Raw genomic sequence first — 27,266 nt, 5'->3', positions numbered from 1 at the left:
TCTCTCTCTCTCCCCTCCTCCTCCTCCCTTCCCCTCTCTCTCAGCTCTCCTCTGCCTTCTGCCTCTCTATCCATCTCTCTTTCTCTTCTACCCCTCCTGCCTCTCACTCTCCCCTTCTCTTCTCCTCCTCCTCTTGCCTCTCACTCTCTCTCTGCTCTCCTCTGTCTCCGTCGGGGATGCACGCTCGTCCAGGCCCCGCCCCTTGAATGTTCCTTCTGGGCGGTGCTGTTGCCTCCCACCGTGGTGCTCGGCTGACTTCTGCACCGCTCAGCCGGGCAGCCGTGCGGGAGCAAGCACCGCAAGCGGCTGTTTGGACCCAGTGTTGCATGGGGAGTGTGGACCCCAAGCAGCCGCTTGCACTGCTTGCTCCCGTGTGGGGCACGGCTGAATGGCGCAGAAGTCAGCCGAGCGCCATGGCGAGAGGCAACAGCGCCGCCCAGAGGGAACAGCCAGTGTTTCAGCGTTACAGAGTCACAGACACTGGGCTTGTGTGTGTGTGTGTGTGTGTGTGTGTATATATGATTTTTACACTTAATTTCACAGAGTTTAAGTTCCTTTCTATTTTCCTCACTAGGATTTAACTTCCACTTTTCATACAATGCCTTTTTATCTGTGTCTGCTTTTTTTACTTGGTTAAGGCAAGCCATGGTGGCACTTTTTTGGTTCTCTTACTGTTGTTTTTTAATGTGGGCCTCTATTACAGTGTCTTTGAAAAGTTGCCATCCAGTTTGCAGGGATTTTACTTTTGGCATTGTACCTTTTAATTTCTGTTTAACTAAACTTATTTTTTTATAGTTCCCTTTTCGGAAATTAAATACTATGGTGTTGGGCTGCTGAGGTGTTTTTCCCACCACCTCTTGGTCCAGATCCTGTGCAGAGAGGAGCATGGATGGAAGGATCCATGCAATGGATACCCAAGACCAAGTGCTCCTGAATTCCACCCTCCCCACCATGCAGATGCTCGTTGGACCTGAGTCCCTCCTATATTCTGCTTCCACTTTCTACAGTAAAACCAATGCAACACAATGAACTCTTCCTAATGTCTGTGGGTCTTCCATATCCATGGAGAAGTGGGTTAGATTTGGACCCTAGAGTTCCCAATTGATTTTTGATTGAGTTTTGTGACAAAACCCTGAATCTGATCCCTGTGAGACAAACAAGGCTCTTAATCCCTAAGAAACACTCATTGAGGCACACAGACTCCAAGGTCAGAAGTAAAGGCTGTTTTCTTTCTAGAGACTTGAAACAATTGCTAGGCTTACCAAATTTCAGAGTAGAGGGCAGGAGTCACTAGATTTCAGTCTACTCACTTATTCCCATCAGAAAAACTGATCAACATAGCACATGTTACTGTCAGGTACTCTTGACAACATGTGCTTAAAAATACAAACTGAGAAGTCACCTGACATTCATTTTATTGTTTTCAAAAACCCTTCATAAGCCTGCACAATTATTTCTCCATCAATATTGTTCTTTTCCATTTTACAAACAGCAATAATCCTCTTTCCCTCAGCTGAAATGGAAACAGAAGTTAAAGTAACTCCTTTTATTTAACAAGTTTTCAAAAAGCACAACTTGAGCCTTTATGTACCAAGCTTTACAATAGCAGCACAACACTTGGAATAGAACTAGTTAATGCTGTTAAAGAAAAACATGGGAAACAAGATAAAAGTCCCATCAAAACAAAGGATTCTCTGTTCCACTTGCATCTGAAGAAAAGGTGGTACTTCTTTAATAAATATGTTTAAAAAACACGAGGATTTTCCCACTTCAGATGTGATTGCTAAAACTTGAGGCTCCTTAAACACAGATTTGGGGTGGGAGGTGATTGAAGGCAAACAAAAAATGTTAACAGCATTTTATTGACCATTACTATTTTAATAATATAAGAACACTCCGCCCTAACATCCTGGTGAAGAGCACATAGATAGGAAAAATGACCCTGAGATTTTTCTAGAAGGTAATCTTTTACACAGCATACCATGGAGATCCTCCAAACACAAAGGCAAGAAAAGACCATGATGCCACAATGCCACAAATTCTGCAAGGGAAGAAAGGTACAATGTTATTAGGAGATTCACATTTGGGGTTAATTGGGTGATCACGAAAGTGAAATTTCCTTCTGAGTCAGAGCTAATATTCTCCCTGTACCTGTGTCACTATCACTGGGTTAATACAGCATAGGAACTTTAACGTGCAATTCTCCCTGATATTCCAGAATTGAACTTTCAATACAATTTTATTCTTCCCCAACTTAGTATTCCAGTACTGGGTCTCAGAGATCAGCATCTGTCAATTATGACAGCATGGCAGTTTTGTGATGGCCACAAGGAAACATCCAAGTCAAGATTGTAATCCAGAGATAGAAGATAATTTACACAGTTAACATTCTAAACCACCACATAAAGCCTACTTCTGAATGACATGTTTTCATGGTGGAGCTACAGTGTAACTTAGGAGCAATTAATGCTTTTCATACAATGAATGCCAGACAACCTAGTCCAGGAGGGGAGCTTATTCTTGGCCTGACAGTAGAAGGTACATAAGATCATCACTACTTACTGTAGCAAGCAGTTCACTTGTGGCGAGTGCCTCCAGTGGTGATAAAGAAAAATCCGCAGATTAGGGTGAGCTTTAAAATCTCGCAGAACAATCCTGACACTAAGAAACAAAGCATAATCATATTATATTACATACATTTTGCAGTGGGGCTTAGGATGTGAATCCCCTTATCTACACAGTCAGCAGGAATAGAATAAGAGAGCAATTGGGAGGTGTAGAAGGGAGAGGACGAGAGGCTGAGGAATTAGAATTTTGATCACTTACTCGTTAAACTTATTGGAGAGCAACAGAAATTGGTTCTTGGTCAGTCGTCTAACATCAAACTTGCAGAGACCTTTTAACTCCTGATAGATCTGTTCTTCATCCACCCCAGGCCAGCCCTGAACACTGGCAATCAGAAGAGGTGGACGATGGCTAGGGACATCTGTGCCAGAAAAATTCTGAAAAACAATGAAGTGAAATGAATCCACAGACTCTCAAATTTAATCCACATCCGACTGTGGAAATACTAAAAGTGGTATATAAAATATTTAAACACAAGAGCCAAAAAAGTGACAGTGATAAGCAATACAGGCAGTCCCCGGGTTACGTACAAGATAGGGACTGTAGGTTTGTTCTTAAGTTGAATCTGTATGTAAGTCGGAACTGGCGTCCAGATTCAGCCGCTGCTGAAACTGATCAGTTTCAACAGCGGCTGAATCTGGACGCCAGTTCTGACTTACATACAGATTCAACTTAAGAACCCCAGGCATCCCCAAGTCAGCTGCTGCTGAAACTGATCAGCGGTTGATTCCAGGAAGCCCGGGGTAGGGGCTTCCTGTAGTCAGCCACTGGTCAGTTAAGCAGCGGCTGACTTGGGAACGCCTGGGGCAGAGCAGCTGGGGTGCTGCTGGGTTGGTCCAGTAGCGCCGCCGCTCCTCTGTGCTACTGGACCAACCCAGCAGCACCCAAGCTGCTCTGCCCCAGGCGTTCTGATTCAGCCACTGCTGAAACTGACCAGCAGTGGCTGAATCAGGACGCCTGGGGCAGAGCAGCTGGGGTGCTGCCGGGTTGGTCCAGTAGCGCCCAGAGTGGCGCTACGGGACCAACCGGCAGCACCCCAGCTGCTGTACCACAGGCGTCCAGAGCAAAGCTGCTGAGCACGGGGGCAGCGGGACAGCCCAGACGCACCGTGGCTGTCCTGCTGCCCACGTGCTCCGCGGCTTTGCTCTGCTTTGCTCTCCTTCTCCCTGGCCTGCAGACCAGGGAGACGGGGAGCAAAGCAGAGCAAAGCCACGGAGCATGCGGGCAGCGGACAGCCCAGACGCGTCTGGGCTGTCCGCTGCCTGCGTTCTCCGCTGCTTTGCTTCCTCTCCCTGGTCTGCTGGAGACCAGGGAGACGGGCCCCGTTCATAACTGCGGATCTGACATAAGTCGGATCCGCGTAACTCGGGGACTGCCTGTATCCAATTGTATAATACAAGTAAGTATGTTTTCATCTTTGCTCTCATGGTTCATGTCCACAGGTGCCCATAACTTAAGTCACCAAAATGCATGTGAAAATAAAAATCCAAGGCAACAATCTATCCTCTATCCTACTGTAGGGATCAGAAGTCTAGAAATGGAAGACTTTAATACAGATGAGTACCTTTTAATGCCCCTGTATTTCCATCTCATTACAAGTGCTGAAATGGGGGAAAGAGGCATCTTAGACATAATTAAAAGACTATGGACTTGTCTTCATTATGGTGTAAATCATTGCTGCCTTGGTCAATACAGAGGGGTCAATTTGGCAGATCTGGTGAAGAGGCAGTAAGTCGATAGGAGAGCACTTTGCCTTCAATGTAATTAATTTACCTCAATGAGAGGCAGAAGCAATGTTGACGGGAAAGCAGACACCATATTAAGTTGACATTAAGTTGTGTCGCTCAGAAAGGGTAGGTTTTTTATTTCCTGAAGTAATGCACCTTATCTACATCACTGCTAAAGTCAACATAAGGCTGTAACCAATGACAAAATGAACATAAATAATGATGTAAAAATTCAGCACATTTGATTTTTTGAAATGCTCTTTGGAGTGACACTGAGAAGCAACTCCAAGCACCAGCTGGCCTTTCCTTTCACTCATGTAAGTGAGCAGGTAGCCTTCTAGCTTGTGCATTTGCTGATTCAGATACAATGGGAGTAAACATGATGCACTTTAAAAACTCACAATTTTTGAGCAGCCAGCTCGGATCAGATTCACCTGGTTCAAGTACTTGGTTAATACACTTAGATACTGAGAGAAAGAGGAACTAGTCTCCAGAGTGTCACTATGATTGAAAATAGAGCAAAATAATTGTTTTCAGTTATCTAGACTATAGGGAAATCAAACAATAGTACCATAGCTTTAGAGAATTTATGGCTACAGCTGACCTATAAAGGAACAGGAGCAGGGAAGTATGGAGGATTTATTTATTTAGTGTGTAAACACAATGTTGATAAAATAACATACATTCACAGCATTGCAATATGAACTCCTCTGGGTACTGAACACAGAGCACACATACAAGGCAGCTCAAGCTTCCCTGAGACTACCCTGCCTATGTACTTAATTGGGGAACATTGGGGAAGACCACATGTACTGGTGGAAGGATAGCGCTGATTCAACACCCATTTAACCCTTGTTATTCTCAACATGAGCCAACAAGTGCACTCAACAGTGGGAAGGAGTGGGACACACATTCACTAGAAACTTGACTGAAGTCATCAGTTCATTTCACCCCAGCTGTCAGATGGTAAGACCACTGACCACCAGCCTGGGAGGGATTGAAATCATGACCAAAAGGAAAAAAGTATGCACAATTTCATTACAAGCCTCCCAGATTATCAAACACCACAAAATTATTTTTTAAATAAAGTTTCAGCCTTGAAATAAAAACCTCTAACCTGCAGGTTTATAAAATAACAAGCAAATTACTTGGAGCAGTGGCATTTTGACTGATATTTTATTCAAAAACTGGACAAAGTTGTTGAACAGAAAATCACAAACTGACAGCTGTTTTCTAAAAGAGCTGTGAATGTAAATGCAAGGTAAATCGCAAGGCAAAGACATTCATAAGTACCACTCACCATGGCATTCTGCCTACGAGCAAGTGGGCTATTTTCAAAAGAACTAAAAAGAGGAATAATGAAAAGATGACATTACAAACAGAGTGCAGAAGCAAAAGCTAAATAAATGTTCAGTTGCAAAGAAATGGAGCACACAAAAACTAACTAGAGAGGAAGAGCAATACTATCTGGTGGGCCGTTCAAGAACCCTTCTTAAACGGTAAGAGCTAGGACCATCAAATTTGGTATGCAGCTTCCTCTTATCATTTAAAACAAGGTCACTATTTGGTTGTGCCAGGATATTGGGATGTGCCTGGAATGGGGATTGCTTTTCAGAAAACCATACCGAAAAGAGACAATCACCAGGTAGGTGAAACAGCTGTCTGCAGGCATACCCCACTCCCCCACCCACACCTGCAGCTAGGACTGTCACAACCCTGAGTCTCCCACCCGCCAGGAACCCTTTAAGCGGAGTGGTGGCTGAAGCTCTCCTTCCCACCCTGATTCATATGCGGGATCATTGCTGGCTGTTCCCCCATGGACAGGCTCTTCTCACCTGGCCCCAAGCTGCTGTGGTAGAGAGAGGACTCCCTCTCTCCCCAGGGCACTAGGGCAGCCTGCATACTGAACCTTTCATCCCCAGCCCCACCCCAGATAAATGATTTAAATTAAGTATGTACATTTAAAAAAAAAAGAGAGAGTTAAGGACCTGAGCAACACCAGGTAAATCTTCTAGTGTGTATATATGTAACAAGTGCCTGTTTTACAACTGTTCAGTGAGAATGGCTACAGTGGAAGGACAGCAATTCCTGAATTCTAACAGTTAAACCTTTAAGAAATGTCAGGTTTTACCTGATCCACAGAGAAATGCATCATATGCTGCCTCATGAGGAGATTTCTTGTCAGCTAAAAGAGTCCAAAAATGGAAAATAAATTAAAGCATCTTTAGAACATTGCGCAAACTACTGAGAGTCAAAATAATCCTCCCCTCTCTAAGGATCAAGTTATCCACGGGTTTCCTCTTTCATCTTCACATTTCCTACTATTTCTAACTCCCATATCAGAATCTCTTAATCCTGCAGTCTGCTGCTTCTCTGGAGCTTTCAAAATGACGCTACTAAGGAGGCGACAGGCCAGTGGCTGAAGAAAAAATGACATCACTTTTAAAAGGTTTATTAGAACAAACTTGCATTTATAAAAGGAATGGACTGGAATTAAGGGGTGTGAATGGACGGTACTCCTGCACATGTTCTTTATGCCACATACAGTTTCATTTCTTTTACACATTTGGATTCCCATGGAATATAACAAAAAAAACCTCTTAATATAGCAATGAAAATTTGATGAACCTACCATATTTCGAACTGTCACTTGCATGGGCTATCACTGGGCACGTGGAGTTGGTGGGATTAAGGTCACTAGTGGAGAAAATGTGAAGTGTAAATTTTCGTTCTTCCCTTCTGCCTAAGGAGGGGCGTTGAACTGGAAATTTCAGCAACACGCTCCTGCCCTGTTAGGGTAATCTCGATGGCGTTCCATTTTTAACACAATTGCCAAAGACATTTCTTAAAAGAAGTTTCTCTGTGATCCAATGATAAAATCATATATTACCAAAGTAGTACAAGCAACAATTTTAACTCTTTATTTTTTTACCACCAACAAAGTCACATGGCTCAAATCCTTGCACGCTACCTTGAAAACTTACCCCAGAGGTTTCAATTCTTGATTGATATTTGGGGGAAATGAATGGTGGGGCACAGGGACTAGTCTAGAAGTGCCACTTTATGTCTGCATAAATCCACGCACAGAGATCAAGAGCCAGACAAGTTTGTGGCATGGAAACAATGAATATGGAATTCACAAATATAAAAGCCTTCTATCTTGCACAATGCACCTAAAAGAGATTCGTGGTTGTCGCTGCCTCTTCTGGACTAAAGTATCCTGAAGGCTTTCTGCACATCTCCCGAATCTCATAATGCAGTGGTCCCCAATGCGGTGCCCGCAGGCGCCATGGCACCCGCCAGGCCATTTCTGTGCGCCCGCCGAGTCATCGGGGCCAGCCCCACCCCTGGGCATGTGGTGCATTGGTGGTGCTGGCCCCTGGGTGCGCAGTGTATGGGTGGCCCCGCCCCTGGGTGTATGGTGCAAGGGCTGTGCCGGCCCCGAGCACGCGGCGTATGGGCGGTGCCAGCCCATGGGTGCAAGTCACAGGCATGGCGCTGGCCCCAGGTACGCGACAGAGGGGCAGCGCCAGCCCCGGGCGCGCAGTGCAGGAGCGGCGCCGACCCCAGGTACGCAGCGTGTGGGTGATGCTGGCTCCTGGGCGTGCGGCACAGGAGCGGCGCCGGCCCCGAGTGTGTAGTGCATTGGAGGCACCGGCACTGGGCACGCAGCGTATGGGTGGCCCCGCCCCCAGGCGCGTGTGCAGTCCTACCACCAAGCACATGTGCAGCCCCACCCCCAGGTGCCCAGCGTGTGAGTGGCCCCGCTCCCGGGCGCCTGGCAGCCCCAAAAGGTTGGGGACCACTGTCCTAATGTATATATTATTTCCATGACCCAAGATTACAATAAAATCAGAAGAGATATCTTAACTACAACTGCTTCAGACTTTCAAGGTTCGTTCTTTTTCCTGCCCATGTGGCTGTGTGAATGCCTAACTCCATACACTACTCCATCAGACAGGGAGCAGACAGGATAGCTGAGCTCCGGGGCTGGGGGGGAGAGGTAGGGTGGCTCTGCACTCTCAGAAGGAGCAGGACTTCCGGTGGAAATGGCAGGGCTGGGATAGCCAGCACCCCCCTCCACCTAGATAGCACAGCATCCCTCATCCCCCCACCAACCCACCAGCCCTCAGATCAATGCTTCTGCAGCCATTTTAAAGGGCCCAGGGCTTCAGGTTCTGCTGCTAGGAGACCCGAGCTCTTCAATTGCCCTCTTTGCACCTCCGTCACCAGCCAACAGACAGACTTCCAAAGAGAGCGAAAAGCAGGCTAGTTCAAAGTTCCCTGCTTCAATCCAAGCCCCCAATACTGTAACTGAAGTTTGGTAAAGACTGTTACACGGAGAGGAAACACCAGAAAACAGTACAGAGATTCCCATTCCAGCGGTGAAAAAGATCCTTTAACATCTGAATATGCCAGGAGGAAAACATGAGTTTGTGCAGCAGAATTCTCCTAATCTATAGGGAACTATATATTTAAAACAACAAACAGCAGCCACTATGCCAAGCCAAACACACTGCCTTTAACACCGAAGTGGGACAACTTTTTTGGTCTGAGGGCCACATCGAAGTAGATAAGTTGTACGGTGGACCAATTGTATATTGGCCCAACTTCCTCTCAGTGGCAGATTAACCAGTGGGCCAAAGGGGCCCCAGTCAATTGGGGAGCTCTAGAAAAATGGGTGCCACTGCTCTACCACCAGCTTTAACAACCCCACATGGTGTCCCAGGCAGGGAGCGGCAATAGGAAACATGCAAGCTCCCAACCTCATGCCTCATCTGGAGCAGCAGGAGTCAGGTAAACCCCTGATCCCACTCCCTGGAGGAAGCTCAAGGGCTGGATGAAAAAGGCCTGTGTACCACATCCAGCCTACCAGATGTAGTTCGCCCACCTCTGCTTTAACAAGTAGCCCTGTGGCACCTTAGAGACGAACCAATATTATACATATATACACCCACACAGACATACAGGGCTCGACAAACAATACAATCTACTCGCCCATGGTGAGTAGATTTCAGCCGCGTGCCCCATTCATTCACGGCGTGCGCATGCGCAGTACGGGGCTGGCGAGCAGTTTTCACCGCTGTTTGTCAAGCCCAGTATATATATATATATCACATCACTAAGCACAGTATTTTGTCTATTTTGTCTATGGAGGGAACACATCTATAGATTAGGAGTGTTATAGTGTCCGGACCTTACACTCTACCCGCTCTGCTAACAAGAACGTCATTTGTAACATGGATACCTGCCCACAAAGAACCAGGCTGGCAAACTCATTCCACTTAAGATCCTGTGCAACAGGGAGATAGTATTAAGTTTCTGCTGCTCTCAGACTTAGCCCAAATTCAAGATCAGGCAAATAATGGTAAAAAGCTCCATGGCCCATTATCAATCCTCTAAGCAATGCTATCCTCTAGAGTTCAGCATACAGCTTAGGGCAGGTCTATACTAAACCGGAAGATTGGTTAAGATAGGCAACTCCAGCTATGTAAATAACATAGCTGGAGTCAACTTAGCTTAAGCCAAATTTCTACAGCATTTCCACAGTGGGAGAATGAGGGGAAAACTCTCCAATGGACTTCCTTTACTCCAAGTGACTCTGAGGAGAACGGGAGTTGACAGGAGAACTCTCAGTGTTCGATTTAGCGGGTCCTTACTAGACCCACTAAATCAAACACCAGAAGATCAACCTTTGCAGCATTGATCCTCCATTTAGTATAGACATGGCCTTAGGTTGCCATATATGTTTCTATATCAGACTGTAAGCCAGTTTCCATCCTCATTTCATAATGGCTGAGTAATTCAAGGGGAAGAATTTTAAACTGACTTACAATTAACTTATAAGGTCTAGAGATAAAACTTCTTCCTCTGATGTTAAAGCCAGGTTAGAAAGGAGGGAAACTTGTTTAACAATTTCAGTCCACACTACAGCAGAAAAACACAGGCATAATGTACAACAGATGTTTAAAATTCTCTTCCCAAGATGATTCATGGATCAGCTGGTAGTGTGCAAATTCACAGAAGTCAGTGCTCACCTGCACAGGATTTCATAAACTTCTAGGAGGCTACATGCCCGAGGAAATGGAAATTCCTGTAAGAAACCAAGGCAAGATATTTCTGATGTGGTGTGGTGTTTTGGAGGAAATAAACTGTGGACTCAGAAATCAAACCAAAGCAGCCAGACTATCTAAAAAGTACTGAGTATGCTTCCTATCCACATTGTCGTTCCAGTAGTGCTCTTCAGTGGGCATGAATCATGTCCTGTGGCACCCCACAGAATTTCTTCAGAAGCAGCAAAGTACCGTAGAACTCTTCACAATGTTAACTTAATCTGTAAGTTATGATGTTGTGATACTCAATGCTGCAACATCAGTCCCTGAATGCAAGCCATCCTAAGCTCCAAATGATAATGGAGTTTTGAAGCAATTCCTTAAAACAGTACTAACAGATACCTCACACTCTTCAGTCCTCTATCCTCTGCATCAGAGGAAGTGGGGGCGGGGGGAGGAGGAGCAGGAGCCGATCCTGGGGGAGCCAGCAGCTTAAAAGCTGGTTCCCCCCAGCACCAACTCTGTGGTGCCACCTGCCCCCCAACTCGCTGCTACTTCTATCAGAGGCAACATCTCAGGGGAGTAGGGGAGGCTGCCATGAAGCAGCCTCTGCCTGCAGAGGGCTCAGGCTCACCACAGGCAGAGGCTACTCTGGCACCAGCCCCTGTTCACAGTGGCTCAGGCTACCTTCCCACCCAGCTCTTAGTACATTTAAACTACATAGCAGCAGTGGAGATAGCTCCCGCCTGATAGCAATAGAGATAGCGAGTCGGAACTAAGTGCCTTCCTCTATTGACTAATCGAGTAGTCAGTAAGAATTCTATTGACTATACGATTAGTGAAATACCTGCTTCTTAACATTCTTAGCACAGGTACCAGCACTCTCACCGCTACAGAAAGGAAAAGGCTGCTGGCCCACCTTTTCAGCAGAAGTAGTAGTAACAGCTCAATAGGAAAGAAAATGTAAAGGTGGTAATGAAGAAATTAGAAATTATCCTGAGTCCCTCAATCAGGAAAGCAAGACACCTTACTGCAGAGGGTCCTCAACTTGTGGGGTGCGCACCACTGAGGAATGTTTGGGGAAGGAGTGCAGTGAATCTTAGGCCAGACTCCTCCTCACCCGGGGAGGGGGGGCAGAGAGATGGAGCACCACCCAGCCCTGCTCTGTCCCCAGCTGCACTCTTGCTCCACTCCCACCTCCAGCTGAGGCTCCAGATTCCAGCTCCCACTCCCGGTTTCTGACCATGACTCAGGTGAAGTTCCATGCTTCGGTGCAGACAAATTACATTAGGAGTAAGGGGAGCATGACATAAAAAGCACTAAGGCAGTGAGCCTCAAGCAATGTTTAAATCTAATCCCTGCTCCATAACTGGGGAGTGATCAGAACCTTCTTCCCATCTAGGTGTGAGGCAAGTTTTACTTCCCAAGACAAATGTTCCTCTTACCTTCCAGATGGATTTTGTGACATTCTTGGTGTCTATGAGGACAGGAAACAGGCTGTGAATGTTCTTTTTAAACTCCTCATAGCTTTCTGGAAGAAAGCAAACATTCAAAAAATATTACAGAACTAAGGGAAAGGAAACTCGACACTCTCTGCAGTAAACAGTCATGGCTCCTTCCTCACTCTGGCATGATAAATGCAGAAGTGGGGGCCAGCAAGTGTACCCCAAAGCCTTATCTACCAGGCTTTGGTATAAAACTTCCCCCAAAATCTTAAAAACCTAGATCTTGGGAATAAAACTTCCACTGCCACCACCCAAATGTTGATAAAGAAATCAGAGGAAAGATCATTTGGGAAATCTCACCCCTAAAATAAGAATCAGGGCACACAATTAACCACTTCCAGGTTAATAAAAAGAAAAGAAAGAACTTTTATTATTACAACAATATTCCTGCTGCAAGTATAATGACTAGATAGGAAGGTAACAAAATATACTCATGGAGAACTCCATGGGCCTAGAACTTAGTTACAAAGAAAAGCCAAAACATCTTTTAAACAGTGCCAGATCTCAGATCCCATACCCAATCCTTAAAACAATAAAGCCTAACAAAACTACCTAAACTTTACCCTACTTACAGAAAATGAAGAATAGTGTCTTGGAGAGAGAGAGAGACATGCTTGTCCCTCTCTGTAGCTGTAGAGAGCTCACCCAGAGAGACAAAAGGGAGAAAGGAAAAAAACCCAAATTCCTTTGTCCCAGTTTGAAAGTCCCACCTACATTCCTACTGGTCACTCCACCTGGCTAGGTGTAGTTAACCCCTTAATCCCCAGGCTGCTGGGCAATCCTCATAATCATGACAGAGTATCTGTCTGGTCTTTTGCCCCATGGGAGAACCCCACCGGGAGTGTTCCAGAGGGACCAAGTCCTGCCCTAGAAGTGAGTGAGTTAGTGCAGTTATCTAGCATCACACCGCACTGTGTAGAGTGAATGAGGATTACTGAGCATTTGTGCTGGATTTCTGTCCAACCATTCAAAAACTTGCCGTGGGGAGGTGTGCACCAGTGTTTGAATGCTGCTAAAGATTTTGCTACCTGGGAGGGGCTTGTAAAACTTGTCATGAAGATGCAGAAGATCCATAAGCATGTTGTGTCCCACCAGTGGCTATGGGGAGAGACGTAAAACAACAGTATCAGCATGGATCCAAGGATAAAGTTTCTGAAATTGGATCTTATTCAATAATTCTGCTAGGAACAAGGAATTTCCAAACTTGATGAGGCCACTGGCCCATTGTGCTGGCTCCAACAGTGACCATCACTAGATGTTTTAGAGAAATTTCCAAATGGACAATTATGTCAAAGTGAAATAATCTACCCAAAGAAATGTTTCTGACCAACTTCCAGGTAGTGGCTTATGTTTTGAAATGTGACAGATTTCTGGAATTTAAAAAAAAAATTGTTTGAGATATTGGAGTCAGAACAGGGCCTGGATCACTCTCTTGCAGGCATGCTTGCTTTGCAGGGTACTAGGAATGCAATGTAGAAAAGTCTGGTTTTTGGATCAATAAAGTAAAACAGTTTTAACAAAATACACTTAAACCCCACCTGCTTACTTAACAGATCCGCTATGTTTAAATTGCCACTTTTTCTAACCTAAATTACCACTTTAAACACTAACACTTGTTTTACTGATAGTGGGGAAGGGGTTAACAAATCTGCTCTCACTACTTTGAATATATTCACTCAGCTTCATACAGAACATCTTGCATACTCCATACTTGCATACTGTGCTACTCTGGTAACAATCCAAGACTTCCAAAGGTGAGAACAGGGATAGTGTCACCTTCTTGGCTTCCACAAGGGTATGGAAGAGACTGGTGAAACCCTGGGCAGAGAGAAGAATGAGCTCCTTTCGGCAACAATCATAAGAAGAGTTCTCCAGACACCAACGATGCCGTGGACTCATCTTTTTCACCATCACCTACAAGAAAAAAAAGTTACAACCTGGCACACACTAAATCAGTGGTTCCCAACCTTTTTTATACTGGGGACAGGCAAACCCATTCACAAACTTGTGGCGGACCAGTAATATTTTATTTGCATATTCATGATTTGCATAATGAACATACAAATAAAATGTTACCAGTCCACCAAAAGCCCTAGCCCCAGAGACCCCCCCAGTGCCAGCCCTAACTCCTAGAGCCCCCTACCCCTCCACTACCCCCCATCACCAGCCACAGACTCCAGAGTCCCCTGCACTAACCCCCCAGTGCCAGACTCACACCCTCAGAGCCCCCCATTGCCAATCCCCCATCCCAAACACCTCAGTGCTAACCACTGCCCCTTAAAGCCCCCCACCACCAGACGCCCCACTGCACCCAACCCTCCAAACTCCCCCCAGTTCCCAATATTAGCCCCATCCCCAGAGCCCCCCAATGCCAGCCCTGCCCTTATAGATCTCCACTACTAGCCTAGCCCCCAGACACCCCCAGGGCCAGCTCCCCACCTCAGATGCCCCAGTGCCTCCCAGTGTCATCCCCCCACTTCTTAAAGCCCTCTATCCCCAGAGCCCCCCAGAACTTGCCCCGCTCCCCCTCACCTAGCCCTATGCTGTTTCCCAGCTGCCAGCTGAGTGCTGCTGCCCGGGTCGCAGCTGCCATACCAGGCTCCATGCAACCCTCCTGTTGTGCAACAAACTGCTTTTCCATGTCCAGGAAGAGACCCCGCCCCTTCCCGGTGCTGGCTGGCTGAGAGGTGGGGCAGGACATGCCATTCCCAACAGCCACGGCGAGAGGGAAGGTACTGGGCAGTGTATCCCAGCCCTGGCCCCCAGAGTCGCTGCAGCCCAGCAGCCAGAGGTTCACGGCCTGGCAGTTGGGAATCACTGCACTAAACCAACACAAGCAGTTTGTGTGGTAACCAGGTGTTAATGATGAAAATCAGACAGTACAGATGACAGCCCTTCAGTACAGAACATGAAGACTGTCATCACTGAAGGGCGATCAGTATCCAGTTGATAAGCGAAACTAATACTGAAGGGAGTTACTTCCAGGCCTCCTTGGTTAGAAGGACAGGTGGTGGACATAAAACAGGAGGTCTGTTTCAGGATGTGCGACAGTAGGTATGGAATGTAAGTGATTTTAGTGCTAGTAAAATGTATTCAATTGACCATGATGAAATGAGAAGCCCTCTATTCATAAAACAGGTATTGCAGGAAAACAGTGGTGCAGGTTTCCTCACACCAAAGCGTAGCTATGACGACTCAGAGCCCGCAGTTAGGGGTGAAATGGAGCCCAGTAAATTCCTCTCATGTATAGCCTCTGTCAGAGAATAATAAGGGTGCTAGTTGCATAGTGATTTCTGTGATATTTCTAAGCTTCTCCCTGGCATCTGGACAGACACCACTTGAACAGGCTGACCAAGGGCCAACATTTTTATTCAACAAAGTGTGCACCAAATTCAAACTGATGAACTAGCTGTGAAAGGCTGTGTAGCATTACTGCAACAGACTGGATGAATGTCTCCAAGGCAACCATAAGGGGCAGTTTAACAATGAAGACCTAATGTGTGCTTTTGTGCATACAAATTGAACCTCCCTAGACCAGCACTCTCTGGTCTGGCAATGTCCGTGGTCCGGCATGATTTTAATTAGCTGGATGTCCACTTTTCATGGGTATGGCCAAGTTTCCCACAGTCCCATAACATTTGTTGACAGACACCAGTGCTGGCTCTCAGTGTTCTGTGCTTTTATTTAGCTCTAATTTAACCCTAAATGTCTTCTAAGAGCCCAGCAAGCAGAAGTGTCGGTAATGCTGCTAGACAATATTGACCTCCTGTGGTCTGGCAAATCTCTGGTTTGGCACCACTCAGGTCCCCAGGGTCCTGGACTAGAGAGGTTCAACCTGTACATGAGGGAGGAGTGGAGAAGCCTGGGGAAATTTTAAGAGTCATTTCAGACTTTGCTTAAGAACACTCCTACTAGAAGAGACAACTTTTGAGTGAGAGAAACAGAGGCCAAAGCTTCCCAAACCATGTGATCCCAGAAAGGGGAACTTGGTTTGGTCCCTTCACATGGTTCCTTTGCAAGCTCTCTCCTCTTCCAGGAACCTTTCCATTAAAGCACAACCAAGATTTTAGAGACCCAGCAGGAAGGACAGGCACACACAAATCTACACAGAAGTCCTACCCTCCACGGAACTTCATTTCCAGTTTACCTTCTGGTCTCCAAAGGGCTCTGTCCAAACATTTGGAAGTGCCTGCCTCAGAATCAATTGAACCTCAAATTGCTGGAAACCTGAGATCAGAAACAGAGAGAAGGACTTAAAGGTGAGGAGTTTGGTTTATAGAATAAGTGCTTTAATTAAAGAATAAAATAGTATGAAACAAAGCTAAAAATGAAAAATGTAGGGCATATGCCAATCCAGAAAAGAGAGTCGACAATCTGAGTCATCCCCATTTCAAATGATTTTTAAAAATACCTCTGAATATCTCTCTCAATACTTTTCCATGCAAGTAGTACAAAACTGAGCCAGAAGAGCACAGAATGAGTAAAGCTGTCAGACTTAACTACTCCCAGCCCTATAAAATCTACCACAACTGCAAAAACATCCACTGAAACCAAACAACCTCAGGGGGAAAAAACCAAACACACCTTCTCTTATAGGGCTAATCACAATGACAAAAAAGGAGCAACAGGGCACAGAGATGAAAACATGACAGGAGCCAAAAGGTCTGGCAGCAGAAATGGTGGGCTGGGCATGGTTTTTTTAAGTGAAAAAGCAAGAGTGTTAGTATACAAGGAGCTATGTAAGCAGGCTGAAAAAGCAGCAATCCCTACATATTCAGAAGAGGTGCTGCAGCCATTGAGAAACAACAAATGAGGAAGGAATCCTATTTCATACCACTCGTATCATGCAGAACCATAGAGCCTCCCTCCTCTGCTGATGGCACCCAGCGAGTCACCTCATCAATCACCTTTTTCACTTTATCCTTGTCCAAAGTGCTGAAACGTGATCAGAAAGAAAAAGTGAGGAAGCTGCAAAAGGAGTGCAAAGCAAGACTCCTCTTTACAGAGGAGTTCCCCCCTCCCCCGCTTCCCTTATGCTGTAGTCATTCTGTGGAGCAACAGACAGCAGTACCCTGTGGCCCGTCACTGGGCTCTCTATTTTGAGAGACATTCTCTCAGTTTCAGTATTCTTACAAAATGTAAATTGAGTGAAAAGTGAAGGTGAAATACTAATAGAAGTCATTAGAGGAGCAAATGGCTTTGGAAGAGCTTTACCTGCGGACTTTCCAGTTTCCAGCTAAGAGACCTTGCTGAAGTTTCTTCTCCTGTACTTCATTCATATATGGAATTCCATCTTTCAGAAACTGAATGGTGGGAGAAAAGGGGTTATTTAATTATAGGATTGTCTGGTGCTAAATTATAAAAATAGTATCAGGATAGGGACTCTCAAAATCGGTATTTACTGGTGAAATCATGTCATTTCTAACATGATTTCTTTCCCTCATTCTTTTCTCAAAACATTTTCTAAGAAAGTCCACAATTCACCACTTATCCAAGAGGTATGCATACGCAAAGGATGGGAAATATTTTATTTTTATGATTCAAAAGGGTTCACAGGTAAGGAGTAAAAGGGTGGGGAGAGACTGAAATATAGAAGATTATGCATGAAAGATAAAATTGAAGTCCTGACTATTTATGATCATTTAAGAGCTGATAGAGAAAGTACTCAGTGTCAGTATTCTAACCCAGGTTTTTAGAACAAATTCCAGCTCAGTAATTACATTCAATTTAATTAAAGTCTCCTGCCGTTTCAGCTGGGAACTCTTTTCTACACTTCCTGCCATGACTGTTGGATAGCACTACAGTATACTTATGGCACTATTTTCCACTTTGGAGATGATGGAACATTATAGACAAGTAAAGTTTTATTTAGCTAAGAGTTCAAGTTTCTTTGAAATTATCAGAAGATGACAAATTCAGTACCAATTTTTTCATTTGAGCACCCAGGCTTTCAATCCTACATGGAACCTTACATCTTCTGTGAAACTGTGTAGGCTGGACCACATCTACTAGCCAATGAAATGACATTTGATAGACCCCAAAACTCTACTTCAGTATATGTAGCCTGGAGATATTCACCCAATCACGCTGACCCAAGCTGGACAGTGCGGTCTGCAGACTGGGTGAGAGATAGGACAGTAGGAAGGACAGGAAGCATATGACCTATTATCATGGGCTTCATTTATTCAAAGGCATTGCTGGGATGCCAGTAAAGAGAGGCATTTACCTCTTTGCTAATGAGGAGAGGGGAAGTACAAAAAGGTGCCCTGTGGCCACTAAAGTTGGTGTGTCAGAGCAGTAAGGAGGTACACTGTGGCCAACTGCAACAATGTGAAGCATTGTTAGTTAGGGCTTCAGAGTTAGTTAGGGCTTCAGTTTAGTGGCCACTGTTAAGGTGTTTACACTTAAGAGGGAGCCTCTCCACATACTACCAAAGACATAGTTACTTCCCCATGGATCACAGAATAGCTCAGTGTCCAAAGCCCTGTATTGCTCTGACACCCAAAACCCAACCCAAGTATTCAAAACAGCCATAGTATTGAAAAAACAGCAAGAAGCTGCTTATTCAAGGAATGAAGACTTTGGGGAGCCTCCTCTACTCTGGTCACTTACCACAGAAAACCTACCTTATTATAGTCAAAACCATAATGCGTCAGGAACTTAATGCTAGATGCCTGGAAAGAGAATTCAGAGTCCATGATTCCAAATGTTGTGGGAAAGAGGAAGAAGTTATAGGAGTGTGCAACATACCTATAAGGGAAAATAAAGATATCTAAAACAGAATCACAAGGAAAAACTGCACTAAGGAGCCTCAGAACCACTAGTATAGAATCTCAGCGGCATGATCTCTGTCATAGCAGGCAGCTAAGAGCTTATTTAGAAAGAATACTTTATTTTTACTTACTTGTTGGAGCTTTCATTTGAAAATATAGACAACCCTGAAAGAAACAAATACAAACAGAGGTCTTAGTATTGAGAATTGGGTGTTAATCCTAGGCCTCCTGTTTAATGGTAGCGTGAAAATTAGAGGATGTACGAGTTCCACATGTCATTTTAGTCATGTACCAAATCTGCTGCACTAGAATTTGACTGATCCCTTTTTAACACTGCCAGGTACGAAGGGATGGCATGACTATGGGTTCCCATATAGTTAAACAGAAATAAGATTTTAGGGCTCAATGGAAAGACAAGTTAACTTCAAATAAGAAGCAGTCCATACTGAAATGAGGTTGAGCAATGGAAGAGAAAAGGAAAATCACTGAAAGCTACAAACTGTGCTGTAGGTTTACAGGCCTTTCTACTCTACAATTGTTGGGGACCTCATTACACATTACACTATTATCCTCAGACCACAATAAATGATCTAATAATCTAGTAATTTAGACAAGTACTGAATTTCTAATATAAAAAGGAAGTAGAGAAACATTAAAAAGAGAGCAAGAAAAAAAAACACCAAGCTTTCTTTGTGTCAAAAGAAATAAGGCTCAAGCGTTATTTCCCCTCTTGCAGGTCACCTTTAACATACCTGAGAGACAGAGATATCTATACTACAAGATGAAACCATGCTTTAACTGGGCCACCATACACAGATGTGTAAATGGAAGAGAACAAAAATCAAGCTCTGTCCAAAACAAAACTCTACATCTTCAACGAGCAGGGACTTCAGCAAGCAAGGTTCAAATACTTCCTTTGTATCCCTACATTGTCCAAAACACCCCACAGTCCAGAAATCAGATGCTTTCATAATCTAGATAGTCTTTACTTAGAGACATCATCAAAGTGGATATGATCTTGTTTCCATCTCCCCAAAATGAAAGCCAGTACACCTCAGCCCTCATGAAAAGCCCCTAAAATATCTCTCTAAAATACCAAAGGACAACATGAAACTTGGTAAAACAATGTATTTCATTGTGAAACCTCATAGAAAACAATGTTTTCTAGTATCTCTTCCATTTGAGAATCTGAGTGATTTATTAACATTAACCCCCCACAAACCCCATGTGAGTTAGGTCTCACCTCTATTTCACAGGTGAGAATTTGAAGGCACAGAAAGGTTATATTTCATGCTTATAGTCACACAGCAAGTCAATGACAGTGTGGAACAGAACCTTGAAAGGTTGACTTCTATTACATTTTTTTTCTTTACAGATGACATACATCATAACACTTTTAAAAAAATAATTTAGCAGCAAGATAAAGTAGACTGAAAACTTTTGCCTAGCCAGCCTGACTTTAAATTACTTAAGGGCTGTGTCTAGACTGTATCCCTTTTCCATAAAAGGCAATTGCAAATGAAGCGGGGATTTAAATCCCCCTGCTACATTTGCATAAACATGGCTTTATGCCATCTTTCGGAAAAGGCTTTAATTTCCGAAAGATCCCCGTCTAGACTGGCGCTTTTTTCTGGCAAAGCCCCGAGCCGGAAAAAAGAGGCAGCCATGTTTATGCAAATGAAGCGGGGGGGGTTTAAATCCCCGCTTCATTTGCATTTGCGATGTGTCTAATTTGCATCCCTTTTATGGAAAAGGGATGCAGTCTAGACACAGCCATCATGTATACATTACTCCAATAATAAAAAGGAACTTATTCTGGAGGGCAGCCAGTGCAAATATAACAGACAAGCAAAAACAGAACTGCAAGCCTTTATTCCTCCCAGAAAGTCCCACAGTCCTTTAATATACCAGTTACTCTGTGTCAGCCAAATGTTATTAGTTTGTGAAATGATAGTAAATACTTAGGAAGAAGTAGGATTTGATCTTTTCTGACAACAATGAACAAAAAATGTTACCGAGCTGATTGACTGTGAACTTCTGAACACTCCATCTGGCCTTCTGATACCACTCAGCAGGTGAATCGAAGAGACTATTAAATGATCAGAAGAAGAAAAAATCTCCTGTTATGTACTATTTTACTTTTCTCACCACAACTTCTATCGCTATTTTAAGTCACTACATCATATGACAACAACATTTGGGGGTGAAAGATTTACCTGGGCTGTTTGCCTTGAAGAAAGAAAGAATGTAAACCTGTGAATTCCATATCAAGGCCTGTAGAGACAGAACATAAAAAAGTCCCAAAATGTGAGATCTGTCTTTCTCCAGCCTTTTGTACCAACTATGAATGGACAACAAGGCAGTGAGAGACTCTAAACTCTCCAAGCTCAGAGTGAAAGAATGATCAAAAGAAATGGCAATCAATACAATCTAAAGAAATCAAATCTTCCTGCCTTCTCCCCCGTATGTTATGAATTATTCAGCCAGGTATCATTTGGGCATGGAATTATTCCTTAAAAGTGTGCCTCATTATTTGGAAGGTCATTTGATATTTACTCATTTCTGAATTAAGACATGTAGTTACATTAGGCAAAACAGCACATCAGGGCTAAAAGGGAAAAGCCATATTTAATCAGCACCACTGGTCTCCATGTGGCTCTCAGAAGTAGTCACAAAGTGCCTGTAGTCCCTAGATGCATGGGTGGTCAGGGAGGAACCATGTGCTGCTGCTGCCCAAATGCTGGCTCCACAGCTCTGCTTGGCTGGGAACCATGACCAGTGGGAGCTGCAGAGGCAGAGTGAGGCACCTCACTGGTCACAGGTACCAAGTGGTTGTTTCTTGGGAGGTGTGATAAATGCTACCAGCACTCCCAATCCTCTCCTGAAACACACGTCCCTAATCCTGGTGCTGAGAGCACACAGCCCCAGCCAGAGCCTTCATCCTACACCCCATCCTCCTATCCCAGCCCAGAGTCCACTCCCACACTTAAACTCCCTCAAGGAGCCTGCGCCGTGCACTCATCCACACACAACCCAACTCCCAGCCCTGTGAAAGTGAGTGAGAATGGGGGAGAGCAAGTGACAGGGGGAGGGGTGATGGAGGAAGTCGGGGACACAGGCCTTGGAGAAGAGACAGGGAAGGGCCTCAGTGAAGAGGGCAGGGCAGGGGTCCCCAAAACATTTTAAATCAAAATGGGGTTTCTCAGATTGCTAAACTTAGAGAACAATTGATCTAAGACAACTGCAGTTTTTCTGGTTTAACTGTGTCTATGCAAGAGGCATCTGCCACCATAGATGAGTTCTCATCTCAGGCCAACCTATCACACAACTGACCTAAGTTCCCTCTAAGCTGCGCACCTGAACAGTAATGTGATAAGCGCCACCCAGCAAGGAAAGATACCTCTTCTCCAGCCCTGGACCCAACCCAAGCTGGCCTGACCCACACCTGCCTCAACTGGAAGAGAGGCACCCCAATTTCAGCCCCGATCTGGACCTGTTGTGGAGATGTTCCTCCCCCAACACCAATCCAGCTTGGACTGGAACTTTTGTGGACAGAGGACAGGTGCTTCTCCCCTACCAGCCCAGATACTGCTGCCGAGAGAGAAAGTTGGAGGGAGTGCCCTTCCCCTTTTGCAGCCCCAGGACAGCCCTCATCTCTAGCCCCACTCCAGAGCCTGCCCCCTCCATAGACCCTCTAAACCTATGTCCCAATCCTGAGTCACTTCCCACAGTCCTAACTCCTCAGCCCCTCTTATCCCCCCCGCCACATGAATTGCATGTGCACCAATATAGAGGTGATGCATCATAAACAGAACAAAATTAATATTGATGCACATAACATTAATTCTGCACACTGGTGGGAAAAACAAGAGAAGAGGCTGCCCCTGACCAATACAGCTCTGCCTGAAATACTTTATAGTGTAGACCTGGATCTACTCTCTCCATTCATCTCAGGGATCGGTACTGACTAAGTTGTTTGGATATCTCAAGTGTACACTGCAATCCCCTCTATTATTTGGAAGCTTAATCCTTTTTTTTTTTTCTTTTTTAACAGTAACTACAACATCCTTGTAAGGTTGTACATTTTCACTTTTAATTTACATTTATCTTCTCTAAACTTTACCTCCTGTTCAACAGATATTGAATGGAAAGTAACAAGTGCTTCATTTACAGATCAGGGAAAAGGGAAACATTTAAAGAACAATGGTGGACAAAAATAAATCAAATTTTTCCAACTGGGACACTGCACACTGTGATATGATAGACAGATTGAACCTCTCTAGCCTGGCACCCTTGGGACCTGACTGGTGCCGAACCAGAGAATGTGCCGAATCACAGGAACTCAACATTATCTAGCAGTATTACCAACACTTCCACTCCTTACTGTGCTCTTAAAGACATTTAGGGGTAAATTAGAGCTAAATAACACAAGACACTGAGAAACAGGACTGGTGGCTGTAAAACTGCAGGAAACTTGGCCACACCCATGATAAGTGGACTTCTGGCTAACTGAAATCATGCCAGACCACGGATGATGCTGGATCAGAGCGCGCTGAACTAGAGAGGTTCAACTTGTACAAACTAAAGATGATGGAAGTTTTAAGTAGAAATATGGAAAAACCTCTTGGGGTTAGTCTATATTGTAAAGTATAGCTATACTAGCAAATCCCTGACATAAGCAATGCCAGCAAAAGTCAATGTGCCATCTGTGATTTTTTCAGATTCCTGTTACAACTACAGTGGTAATGCACTACCAATTCTCTGAACAATATAAGCTATACCAGTCAAAGAATTCATTAACTTAGGTCCATGGGGAATTTTTTTGATATTCAGACAAGGCTCAGGACTGAATGCTTTTTCTAGTTCTGCATTGTAATCATTCATGATAAAGAGGCAAAGTAAGAAAGCAGGTATCACTGGAATTGGAATGGAAGGGGAAACAACAGTGATTCCCATTAGTAGGGCCCTACTAATTTCATTGCCATTAAAAGCATTACAAACCATGAAAACTGGTCTTGTGTGTGCTTTTACCATATATTACAGATTTCACTGGGAAAAGCAGTGTTTCTCAAATGATGTCCTGACCCAAAATACTATACCATGCCATCCTTATTTCTGTACTGCTGGTTGAGGTAGGTCTGTCATGTCCAACTCTGACAGCAGTGACACTACCAGCAATAGCACAACCCACCCTACAATAATTTTGTGACCCCCAACTCCTTTTTTAGGTCACAACTCCTAAAACTCCTACACAGTGACATTTTTAAATAGCTAAAGTCATGAAATTCACAGTTTTTAGAAGCCTATGATTATGATTTGACCAAAATAGACCATAAATTTGATAGATTCTGCTTATTAGTTATCAGGTGCAAGTCATTCCCCTATTATATCTGCCTCTACTTACCTTTCAAAACAAATAGTGCAAAAAAAAAAAAAAAAGATAGATAGATAGATAAAGGGGTAGGCAAGGCAATTGAGGTAGTTTTGCTTTTGTACTCTTCCACTTCCTCTATGACAGAACTTCTGCCTCTTCCTAGATACATCTCAGAACTTGCCATCACTACATGTTAGACTGATGCTGCACGACAGATCCACTAGTGTCTGATTTATTGCATCTGTTTAGACACCATAAATTGACGTCTGAGGGCTCTCCTATCAAATCTGGTACTCCACCAGGACAAGAAAAGTAGGTGGAGTCCGTGGGAGAGCATTGGCAATCAACCTTACTGCATGGAAGATACCACTGATAACTAGGTCAAAATACATCTAATTCAGCTATGTAATTTACATAGTGGAAGTTGTGCAATTTAGTTTGAGGCAGAGGCAGTGTAGACTAGGTTTCTGAGATTTCAATACCTTGCCTTTTGATACCTACCGCCTAGATACCCAAGTTTGCACTATGTGTCTCCCTGCAGCATGCAATGATGGGAGGGCGGGGGGGGGGGCGGCTAGTTTCCCTCACTGCATTGCAAGGGAAGAGGTGTTGGACATAATTGGAGGCGAGAGGAGAGCATTTATGAGCCTGGAGGAGGGGCAAATTCTTGAAAAGATCATCCATTAATCAAGAGCCGATCTGGCAGCTGAGCGCATCAGGGGTCCATCCTGCTCCGTTTGCCAAAGGCAAGCAAGCAGGTGAAGTGATGCCTCGATGCTCCAGGCGCTTCACTGGTAGTAGGACGAGCACGTGGGCTCCGATAGGGCTGCCGCAGTCCCACCCCCAGGACAGCAGGGGTGACCTAGTGTGAACACACAGCAAGGCTCCCGGGGAGGCCGGGGCAGCAGGCGGCCGGGCTCTCGGAGCTAGGGGCCGCTGCACACCGGCAGCTCGGCTCCGTATCGCTGCTTGCTCCCGGCAGGGCCCCTCACCCAGGAAGTCACAGCCCAAGACAAGCTCCCGCAGGCGGGGCAGGCTCTGCGCGAACTGCCCGGCGCCCAGCTCCATGCCCGCCACGTGCTTCTCCCGCAGAGAAGCCCGCGTGCTGCCGGGTCTTCGCTAGCGCCTCGCGGCCGCGTCTGCTTGATTGACAGGAACAGCAGCGAATCAGCTTTTAGTTCGTCACGTGAGCCCCGGCCTTTCCCCTCATAGTCTCCCATTCTGTTAAAGGGAACGTACCAGCGCAGCAAGGAAGCTGCTCCCTGGACCTGCTTTAGAAGGCGGGGAGGGGGCGACAGTCTGCAGCGGCCGCTCATGGAATCAGGGGTAGGGACGGGGAGTAAGGATGTTCAGTATCCTGGAACTGACTAATCGAGGAGTAGTGGATGCATTTGTGTATCGACTGTTCTATTTGAAATGCCCCTTTGAAATGCCCTGGCAGGGGCTCTATCAAATAGAGCAGGAGGGGGGAAGCAACTAGTCGACTATCCAATAAGCATTTGCTTATCTGATAGTCAACTAGTCCTTAACGTCTCTAACGGGGTGCACCCCCCCCCCTTCTTCATAGGCGACTCTCATCCCAGCCAAGTATTGCTCCAAGGTCCGCAGTCTTCTTTCCTCTAGGCCCAGGAACCTAGCGGGAAGAAGAGAAGGTGCCCTGGAGCAGAGAGCTCTGCCCCGTTCCATCTCACAGCAGCCCTTTAGGAACGATAGGAAAAGACACAAATCTGTGCCAAAGTCAACCACCTAGCTCCCCGAGTAGCCCTTATGGGATGGAGAAGAAGAAAAAATACAAGACAGGCAACAAATATGTTCCAAAAGCTAGGAGAGAGCTGGAATCTTAGTAATCATATATATTAAACTGTATGGTTGTGCAATGTCCTCTTCTGCTCAAGCATTTAAACTGTTCACTGCTGTAGTTTATTTGGAATCATATAATAATTGATTAGCAATAATGAGTTTTACATCCTTGGTTCCAAAAAGTTAGACTTCCAACCCATTATGGCAGCAACTTCATCCAGAGAACCAAATTATTATACAACTAGGAATACACTATACTACAGCTATGCCCTTTTAAAAAGCATGTACTGTGATGAGAGCTTTTTCTTTTAAGATAGACACACAACAAATTAGCCTTCTGTAGAAAACAGGCCACCAGCTTTAACCAGACCTATAGCAACTACTGGAAGACTGTATGGCAGACATGCAAATCTTCTAGCTTTGGGAGGTAACCCTATTGATATAAATTTGAAGAGAATAAATTATGCAGTATGTTATACATATAAATACCATCTACAGCATTTTAAGCTTTATCTCTTCTGCAATTTGTTTGAAAGAATTGCAATTGGTCAATTTCACTGACATTTAATTTTTCCAGAGGACTGAAAAAAATAAGGTTATGCCAATATTTTAAAAAGGTAATGGAGGACCCTGGGGAGAACCATGGAAAGACTAATACAGAAAACAATCAGTAAATAATTAAAGGTTGATAGCATATGAATGTTTATAAGGTTGCTTTTTACAAGTAACATTGATTGCTATACAACCATTTCTGAAAGGGGTTTAATTTAGTAATGAATGATTTAAAAAGTCAATACTCCATGGATTTTAAAATTACTGCTTAGTAAATTTTAAAAAGTTAGAGAGAAATAGTCACCCAAAGGAAGCTTCTAAATGGCAACTGACCAGGACCAATTCTTGGCCTCATACTAGTGCATTATTTATTATTTGAAAAATATAAAATTAATGCTGGTGAAGTCTGTTTTTTTACATCATGTAGTAAATGACTGGTCAGTTACACAGAGCAACTTGGGCTGCTTGTTAAACTGGGCTCATTTGAAAATGTGTTTTAATAAAGCCAAATTCAAGGCTTTTAATAAAGCCAAATTAAAGTAAAATGCAGTGGATTGTAATCCAGCAACTCTAGAAAAGATTCAGGGATCATGATCAGTAAACATGAATTCTCAGTGGGATGCTGTGGCTAATGTGATTCTTCGATGCATAAGCAAGGGACTATAAAATAGGGAAATAGTATTACTTCTGTATATAGCACTGGGAAAAATGTGTTTTCTACTTCTAATGTCCACACATCAAAAAGCATGCTGATTGAACTGAAAAGAATTAAAAATGGCTACAAAACTAGTTTGGGGAAGTTTAATTTTGTTTGTGTCATGTCACCTCTTCTCCTACAAAATGAGAAGATTTCATAT

The 27,266-nt window shown here is 44.4% G+C and overlaps 1 protein-coding gene across 1 annotated transcript; it reads right to left on the bottom strand.

Moving 5' to 3' along the window:
- Positions 1 to 1,404: 1,404 nt before the first annotated feature.
- PNLDC1 (PARN like ribonuclease domain containing exonuclease 1) lies at positions 1,405 to 27,189 on the bottom strand. Its single transcript, XM_075924561.2, has 19 exons — positions 25,050 to 27,189; positions 20,900 to 20,957; positions 20,699 to 20,772; positions 18,815 to 18,848; positions 18,537 to 18,660; positions 17,125 to 17,213; positions 16,745 to 16,845; positions 16,058 to 16,137; positions 13,687 to 13,824; positions 12,939 to 13,008; positions 11,851 to 11,936; positions 10,391 to 10,446; positions 6,985 to 7,049; positions 6,484 to 6,537; positions 5,653 to 5,695; positions 4,754 to 4,853; positions 2,827 to 3,002; positions 2,563 to 2,661; positions 1,405 to 2,041 (listed from the first exon to the last, which is right to left on the bottom strand). The coding sequence occupies exons 1-19, from the start codon at positions 25,123 to 25,125 to the stop codon at positions 1,969 to 1,971; spliced, it is 1,596 nt and encodes a 531-aa protein (XP_075780676.1). The 5' UTR covers positions 25,126 to 27,189; the 3' UTR covers positions 1,405 to 1,968.
- Between the last annotated feature and the right edge of the window lie 77 nt (positions 27,190 to 27,266).

This window comes from Pelodiscus sinensis, chromosome 3 (genome assembly GCF_052426305.1).
Source record: "Pelodiscus sinensis isolate ZL-2025 chromosome 3, ASM5242630v1, whole genome shotgun sequence".
Taxonomy (NCBI): domain Eukaryota; kingdom Metazoa; phylum Chordata; order Testudines; family Trionychidae; genus Pelodiscus; species Pelodiscus sinensis.
Note: the sequence above shows the minus strand (reverse complement) of the source record. Positions and strands in the feature narration are given on the sequence as shown.

Bases quoted from the DNA above. Each gene is read 5' to 3' on its own strand.
- PNLDC1 (XM_075924561.2), bottom strand. From the start codon at position 25,125: ATGGAGCTGGGCGCCGGGCAGTTCGCGCAGAGCCTGCCCCGCCTGCGG. The intron at 13,825-16,057 runs GTAAACTGGAAA...TTTTTCTTGTAG, and splicing joins AGCCCTTTGGAGACCAGAAG to GTGATGGTGAAAAAGATGAG. The intron at 2,662-2,826 runs GTAAGTGATCAA...TTTGTTTCTTAG, and splicing joins CTCTCCAATAAGTTTAACGA to TGTCAGGATTGTTCTGCGAG.